The 8,289-nt window shown below is 47.1% G+C and overlaps 1 protein-coding gene across 2 annotated transcripts in view; it reads right to left on the bottom strand.

Annotated features, from left to right (window-relative positions):
- Positions 1-2,474: 2,474 nt before the first annotated feature.
- Positions 2,475-8,289, bottom strand: part of LOC129828556 (CSC1-like protein 2) — a 60,448-nt gene continuing 54,633 nt past the window's right edge. For both annotated transcript variants that reach the window (XM_055889579.1, XM_055889578.1), the window contains 2 exons: positions 7,600-7,734; positions 2,475-7,361 (listed from right to left, as the gene is read on the bottom strand). In XM_055889579.1, the coding sequence (XP_055745554.1) occupies positions 7,320-7,361; positions 7,600-7,734 (177 nt within the window). In that variant the 3' untranslated portion in view covers positions 2,475-7,319. The remainder of the gene's footprint in view (positions 7,362-7,599; positions 7,735-8,289) is intronic.

Below are 8,289 nucleotides of genomic sequence, written 5' to 3'. Positions count from 1 at the left end.
ATATTTTTATAAATTTGCAAAAATGTTTAAAAACCTGTTTTCGCTTTGTCATTATGGGTTATTGTGTGTAGATTTCAGATTTTTTTTTAAATGTATTTAATACATTTTAGGTGAAGGCTGTAACTAAAAGGCTGAAATTATAATAACCCCAAAAAGATTAGTGCATATACAGGTAACTGGCAAAACAAGTAAATGAGGGATACAAAGCATACTGAAAACAGGTGCAGTTCCTGAGTTAATTAAGCAATTAACATTCCATCATGCAGGTCGTTATTTTGTCCATTATCTTGGTTACCGTGGTTATACGACTGTTATAATTGGAACTGCCGTTGAAAATGTTACTACGGGAAAGTCGCGCTGGGTAAGAGCGGCTGCTAAATTACTAAAATGTAAATTCGTGTACTTGACGCAGTTGCAATATGGATGTCTGTGATTGTGTTCCTCATGGGCCCTAGTCACAGGGCTGTCTGTGATTGTGTTCCTCATGGGCCCTAGTCACAAGACTGTCTGTGATTGTGTTCCACATGGGCCCTAGTCACAAGACTGTCTGTGATTGTGTTCCTCATGGGCCCTAGTCACAGGGCTGTCTGTGATTGTGTTCCTCATGGGCCCTAGTCACAGGGCTGTCTGTGATTGTGTTCCTCATGGGCCCTAGTCACAAGACTGTCTGTGATTGTGTTCACATGGGCCCTAGTCACAGGGCTGTCTGTGATTGTGTTCCTCATGGGCCCTAGTCACAAGACTGTCTGTGATTGTGTTCACATGGGCCCTAGTCACAGGGCTGTGTGTGATTGTGTTCACATGGGCCCTAGTCACAAGACTGTCTGTGATTGTGTTCACATGGGCCCTAGTCACAAGACTGTCTGTGATTGTGTTCACATGGGCCCTAGTCACAGGGCTGTCTGTGATTGTGTTCACATGGGCCCTAGTCACAGGGCTGTGTGCCAAAAAGATAATATATTCCATTTAGCATTTATAAACTCAGCAAAGAAGAAACGTCCTCTCACTGTCAACTGCGTTTATTTTCAGTAAACTTAACATGTGTAAATATTTGTATGAACATAACAAGATTCAACAACTGAGACATAAACGGAACAAGTTCCACAGACATGTGACTAACAGAAATGAAACATTGTGTCCCTGAACGAAGGGGGGGGGGGGTCAAAATGAAAAGTAACAGTCAGTATCTGGTGTGGCCACCAGCTGCATTAAGTACTGCAGTGCATCTCGTCATGGACTGCACCAGATTTGCCAGTTCTTGCTGTGAGATGATACCCCACTCTTCCACCAAGGCACCTGCAAGTTCCCAGACATATCTGGGGGGAATGGCCCTAGCCCTCACCCTCCGGGACCAGGTCCCAGACATGCTCAGTGGGATTGAGAGCCGGGCTCGTCGCTGGCCATGGCAGAACACTGACATTCCTGTCTTGCAGGAAATCACGCACAGAACGAGCATTACGGCTGGTGGCATTGTCATGCTGGAGGGTCATGTCAGGATGAGCCTGCAGGAAGGGTACCAAATGAGGGAGGAGGATGTCTTCCCTGTAACGCACAGTGTTTAGATTACCTGCAATGACAACAAGCTCAGTCTGATGATGCTGTGACCCACCGCCCCAGACCGTGACGGACGCTCATTCCGACCATCGCGCCTGGTGAGACAAAACCGCGACGCGTCAGTGAAGAGCACTTTTTGCCAGTCCTGTCTGGTCCAGCGACTGTGGGTTTGTGCCCATAGGCGACGTTGTTGCCGGTGATGTCTGGTGAGGACCTGACTTACAACAGGCCTACAAGCCCTCAGTCCAGCCTCTCAGCCTGTTGAGGACAGTCTGAGCACTGATGGAGGGATTGTGCGTTCCTGGTGTAACTCGGGCAGTTGTTGTTGCCATCCTGTACCTGTCCCGCAGGTGGAATGTTCGGATGTACCGATCCTGTGCAGGTGTTACACGTGGTCTGCCACTGCGAGGACGATTAGCTCTCCGTCCTGTCTCCCTGTAGCGCTGTCTTATGCGTCTCACAGTACAGACATTGCAATTTATTGCCCTGGCCACATCTGCAGTCCTCATGCCTCCTTGCAGCATGCCTAAGGCACGTTCACGCAGATGAGCTGGGACCCTGGGCATCTTTCTTGTGGTGTTTTTCAAAGTCAGTAGAAAGGCCTCTTTAGTGTCCTAAGTTTTCATAACTGTGACCTTAATTGCCTACCTTCTGTAAGCTGTTAGTGTCTTAACGACCGTTCCACAGGTGCATGTTCATTAATTGTTTATGGTTCATTGAACAAGCATGGGAAAACAGTGTTTAAAATAACACAATGAAGATCTGTTATTTGGATTTTTATGAATTATCTTTGAAAGACAGGGTCCTGAAAAAGGGAAGTTTCTTTTTTTTGTGTTGTTGCTGAGTTTCTATGATACTATTCCCAGACACCGACTGATACAAACGTTACACCTTCAAAAAATAACACGTTTGATAAATCCTGAGTGCATCATTTTACTGTACAGAATCAGACACTACATCGGACTAGTTATATAGAAGTACTACAGAGTACATTAAATGTGTACGAGACACTAGAGTTGTTACTTGGTTTATGCATATAATAGGAACCCCTGCTTACCATGTATGGTTCAGCCCACTGACTGACTGACTGACTGACTGACTGACTGACTGCACAAATTAGTGCTACGAAAACATTTTCAAAGGACATTTTGTTTTCATATTTATTGATGCGTTTCCACAATGTGGAACCAAGACTTTGAACAGGACCAGTGAAATGTTTCTGACAGGACAGTTATAGAGGAGATATGCACATAGCTAAACCAGACAATGCTCAGGAGGGAATACCACAAAACAAGATCAATGAGTTAGCCAGCTAACTTGCCTAAATATTCTGAAATAACTGTTTATTGTTTTAGAAAGATGGAGCTTGAAAATGGGAACGTTCTAGTTGATTCCACAACCAAAAACACACGTCTGAGTTTAGTTTTCTTAAAATCACCCAGAAAAATCTATAATTAGTATATCTAATAGTTGGCTCAAGTCATTGATTCTGTTTTGTAATAGACCCCCTGAGGTTAAACCAGGCTAGATCTGTTCTGCCATAAGGCATCACTTTGGAAGGAAAACGAAGCTGCTCATTGGTTCTGGTCAGTGGAATATTGTAACGACTTGAGAGCACATTGACATCATGATTATGGAGGAAGAAGTAATCGAAATAAAAAAACGGCAGATTACAGAGAAGGAAAAAAATATATAAAAACAATAAAGTTGGTGTCATCCATTTTGTTTTTTCCCCGCTGATAAATCGGATAGTATGCTAGTATGTTCAAGTGAAACAACATAAACAAAATACCAGGATCTTAAAAACCCGCTGATCGCGTCTTCCTGCATTAAGACTCATTGTCTGCGTCCCACATAGCGCCTGTCTGTTCTGCCGTGATGTTTTCTATAAAACGGGACCTGTCAACGGGATTAACAACACCACGTACAATACAGCACTGTAGCGGTGTTAATTGCAGTTGGGACATTGGCATTTCTATCAACGCTCAATGATCATTTGAACTTTTATTTTACAATATATAGACCACTACATGATCAGAGTATCTCGCTGATGTCACAATTCATGTTGTCATTGGATGACGCTAGGCATCCTTAAACCAATCAGAGCCCACCTAGAGTCGTCAGAACTCGGTAACTCGTAGACTATCCTCTAAAAGCTCATTATTTCTTATCCAGTTTCCCGCCCCACACAAAAAAACAAAATGTTTAAACCAACAGACAGTGAAATAAATCTTTAGTATAGTGACGTAAACACCAAAATAAAGAGGCTTGTCTTGTATAGGAACTAGTATGATATGAGAGCAGTTCGATGAGATAGATAGAACTAGTGAACACCGAGACAGGCAGTCAAGAGCAAGGGCCAGGGTCACATTCATGTAGGCAAACGTTATGAAACGTTGTGGAACGTTGCACATAGAAATGTCATGAATAGAGTTCAGAGGCATATTTTGTTCTACATAACATGTATCTGAACGTTCAACAACGTTGTGCCACGGGCCCCTGCTGAACGCGACCCCTATTAACAGGGAGTCCTGGTGGAACTACATGTACAGGTCACAGACCAAGAGTTCAAGGGTCGAGTTCTCCCTCTACAGAGGAACATTGTCCCACAGAGTCCTGGCTGGGAGAGGAGGACTGGCTGAGGTAGCAAAATTACGGAAACTTTCGCAAAGTTCCTCGGTTTTTCCAGAAATCTCTTATTCCAAGAAACTTCGAACCAAGATGTGAAAACCCTAGGAACTCTGGGAAAATTGTTGTGAATTTTGCAACCATAGTTGTGGGACACAAAACAAGGTAGAGGGTGGGCTGTCATATCCACTTCATATGTGCTTCCCCGGGGGCATCCGCCTATCCTCTAGGGGCTCTAGACTGTCTTCTACCTTCAGTTATGTCCGGGCTCCATTAGGGCTCAGTCTGGAGCCGCAGTCCCACTTCTCTGGGCAGAACAGGCCAGAAGACGGAGCAACTGTGTTGTTTACGAGGTACAGTATTTCCATGTTACATGATCCATTCATCCAGTTAAGTCATTTTAATGTCGATAAACAGTAGTTAAGTAATTAAAGTTCTCAGACCAACTTAAAATAACCATGCCTAAAAAATAAATACAATAATAAAAAAAAAAAAGAGAGGCTATTTTACAAATCCCGAGTTTTTGTTGCTGAGCAACATGGAAAAAGCGAAACATAAAAAGTAAACAGCAGTGAGGGAGTGTTAGTTCAGTTTGTTACAGAGCGGTCATCGTCATAGCGACCACCTTTCCTTTTTTTTTTTTTTTTTACACAGGGCTGGAACCACCCAGAGACTCCCGGAGACGGTCGGGACAGAGTAGGGGGAGACCAGAGCAGGCGAACAGTGTGACGCTGACAGACATTTCATCTCCGTCTTCTCATATAAAGCTGCTTGTTGTGAAGCGGCCTCTCGTGCAGAGACTATTAAGGATGCAGGGCAGAACAGGCAAAAAGATTAGGGGAAATAAAGATCCCTCCAACCCCTCTGAAGTCCGAGGCATGGCCGAGTGGCTATTCTAGACCTCTAGCAAACCACACTCGAGGTTCTGTGAGGAGGAAAACACATGCGAGACACAGCCACATCACCCCACTAAGCCAAGCCAGTGTAGGGCACAGACACACACCTATCCTTCTCTTTCAAGTGCAATAGTCATAGTTTTAAGGAAATCTAGACAGAAAGATAGTCCCCCCCCCCCCCAACCTGCCCTGCATGACAAGGCAATCTTCTTCCCATCTCAGTTGTGAGTGTGTCTGCGGGGGCTCCCGGTACAATGTTAGAGAGTGGCTGTTCTCACGTCACAGTCACGAACCTCAGTTCAGAGGCAGCTCTACATCAACAGTTGGAAGAGGGGAGTTAACTACTGCTACGTGTCCCTGCTTTACTTTGCCATCAGAATAGATAGATTCGTCATGAAGGAAGATATCAGAGAGAGTTGAGTCCTAGAGCCAGAGGAGAGTCCTACAGTAGAGTCCTAGAGCCAGAGGAGAGTCCTACAGTAGAGTCCTACAGTAGAGTCCTAGTGCCAAACTAGAGTCCTACATTAGAGTCCTAGCGCCAGAGTTTTACAGCAGAGTCCTAGTGCCAGACTAGAGTCCTACAGTAGAGTCCTAGCGCCAGACTAGAGTCCTACAGTAGAGTCCTAGAGCCAGAGGAGAGTCCTACAGTAGAGTCCTAGTGCCAAACTAGAGTCCTACAGTAGAGTCCTAGCGCCAGACTAGAGTCCTACAGTAGAGTCCTAGAGCCAGAGGAGAGTCCTACAGTAGAGTCCTAGAGCCAGAGGAGAGTCCTACAGTAGAGTCCTAGTGCCAAACTAGAGTCCTACAGTAGAGTCCTAGTGCCAAACTAGAGCCCTACAGTAGAGTCCTAGTGCCAGACTAGAGTCCTACAGTAGAGTCCTAGCGCCAGAGTAGAGTCCTACAGTAGAGTCCTACAGTAGAGTCCTAGCGTCAGAGTAGAGTCCTACATTAGAGTCCTAGCGCCAGAGTTTTACAGCAGAGTCCTTGCGCCAGAGTAGAGTCCTACAGTAGAGTCCTAGCGCCAGACTAGAGTCCTACAGTAGAGTCCTAGAGCCAGAGGAGAGTCCTACAGTAGAGTCCTAGTGCCAGACTAAAGTCCTACAGTAGAGTCCTAGTGCCAGACTAGAGTCCTACAGTAGAGTCCTAGCGCCAGAGTAGAGTCCTACAGTAGAGTCCTAGCGCCAAACTAGAGTCCTACAGTAGAGTCCTACAGTGGAGTCCTAGCGCCAGAGTAGAGTCCTACAGTGGAGTCCTAGCGCCAGAGTAGAGTCCTACAGTAGAGTCCTACAGTAGAGTCCTAGCGCCAGAGTAGAGTCCTACATTAGAGTCCTAGCGCCAGAGTTTTACAGCAGAGTCCTTGCGCCAGATTAGAGTCCTACAGTAGAGTCCTAGAGCCAGAGGAGAGTCCTACAGTAGAGTCCTACAGTAGAGTCCTAGCGCCAGACTAGAGTCCTACAGTAGAGTCCTAGTGTTTTACAGTAGAGTCTGAGTGTCAGAGTAGCATACATAGAGTACATAGTATATAGAGTAGAATCCTAGTGAAGCAGTTGTTGATAGAGGTCTTTAGTAAGTAGTCTTCCTTTGTTAGTTAATGTAGACAGTAGTCCATTGCGCGCGCGCGCTCTCTCTCTCTCTCTCTCTCTCTCCCTCCCTCTCTCTCTCTCTCTCTCTCTCTCTCTCCCTCCCTCTCTCCCTCTCTTTCAGTAGTCTAGGTGTCTCTCTCCCTCTCTCTCTCTCTCTCTCTCTCTCCCTCTCTCTCTCTCTCTCAGTAGTCTAGGTGTCTCTCTCTCTCTCTCTCTCTCTCTGTCTCTCTGTCTCTCTCTCTCTCTCCCTCCCTCTCTCTCTCTCTCTCTCAGTAGTCTAGGTGTCTCTCTCCCTCTCTCTCTCTCTCTCTCTCCTTTGCATTTTGGTGTTAGTGTAGTCTCTGGGGGGAGATGATATGCTGGAGAACTGTTGTCCATGGCCTAAGCTGAAGAGGAGTGAAAGGCATGAGAAAGGTATTTGTGTTGCTGTGTTCGTTAGTGTAGACAGAGAAATAGTCCCTCTCTCTTGACTCAAGGTGTTTAAGGTTTAGTGGTCTCTTCACGTCTCATAGAGCTGTCTGTCAGTCCGTTTCAGCTCCGTAGCTTCATTCACTAGATCAGTGCATCCATCCTGTCGGTCACATTACACCTTAGTCTCTTCTTCTCTCTCCCCGTCCTCTGTCTCCATCCCGACAACCGTCTCCGGCATCCCCTCACGTCAGTGCCGCACCTCGTTAGCGAGAAGACTGTCCTCGCCACTCTGGAAGAAAAAGGGAGCAGAATATTTGACTGTCCGTTCAATTTGCAGAGAACTGTTTACGCTCGAGGACACACACACACACACCAAGGAGTTAGAAGAAGCAGTACTCAAGAGCACAACAGCAGGCAATGGTACTGCATCTATAATACCATCGCCCTCTGGCTCACTCCGCACCACATCGGTCAGAGTCAGAATCAACCCTCCAGTTGCTGGCTCGCTTCTTAAACCACTAGGCTACCTGGAAGTCGGCCTCATTGAGGCTGTTCCCCACTTGGATGATCTCCTCGTCCTGCGAGCCTTCGCTGACCCCGCTGCCAGCCGAACCCATCTCGTCTAAGCTGGGATCCTGGAGCACCGAGGCAATGTACATCTGCTGTTGACAAGAAAGAAGAGAGGCGAGAGGGACGACATGAGGGAGGAAGAGAAAGGGGGGAGGGGACATGAGGGAGGAAGAGAAAGGGGGGAGGGGACATGAGGGAGGAAGAGAAAGGAGGGAGGGGACATGAGGGAGGAAGAGAAAGGGGGGAGGGGACATGAGGGAGGAAGAGAAAGGAGGGAGGGGACATGAGGGAGGAAGAGAAAGGGGGGAGGGGACATGAGGGAGGAAGAGAAAGGGGGGAGGGGACATGAGGGAGGAAGAGAAAGGGGGGAGGGGACATGAGGGAGGAAGAGAAAGGGGGGAGGGGACATGAGAGAGGAAGAGAAAGGGGGGAGGGGACATGTGGGAGGAAGAGAAAGGGGGGAGGGGACATGAGGGAGGAAGAGAATTAGGGGGGAGGGGACATGAGGGAGGAAGAGAAAGGGGGGAGGGGACATGAGGGAGGAAGAGAAAGGGGGGAGGGGACATGAGGGAGGAAGAGAAAGGGGGGAGGGGACATGAGGGAGGAAGAGAAAGGGGGGAGGGGACATGAGGGAGGAAGAGAAAGGG

This window comes from Salvelinus fontinalis, chromosome 30, assembly GCF_029448725.1.
Source record: "Salvelinus fontinalis isolate EN_2023a chromosome 30, ASM2944872v1, whole genome shotgun sequence".
NCBI classification, from domain to species: domain Eukaryota; kingdom Metazoa; phylum Chordata; class Actinopteri; order Salmoniformes; family Salmonidae; genus Salvelinus; species Salvelinus fontinalis.
This window is presented reverse-complemented; position numbering and strand designations above follow the sequence as displayed.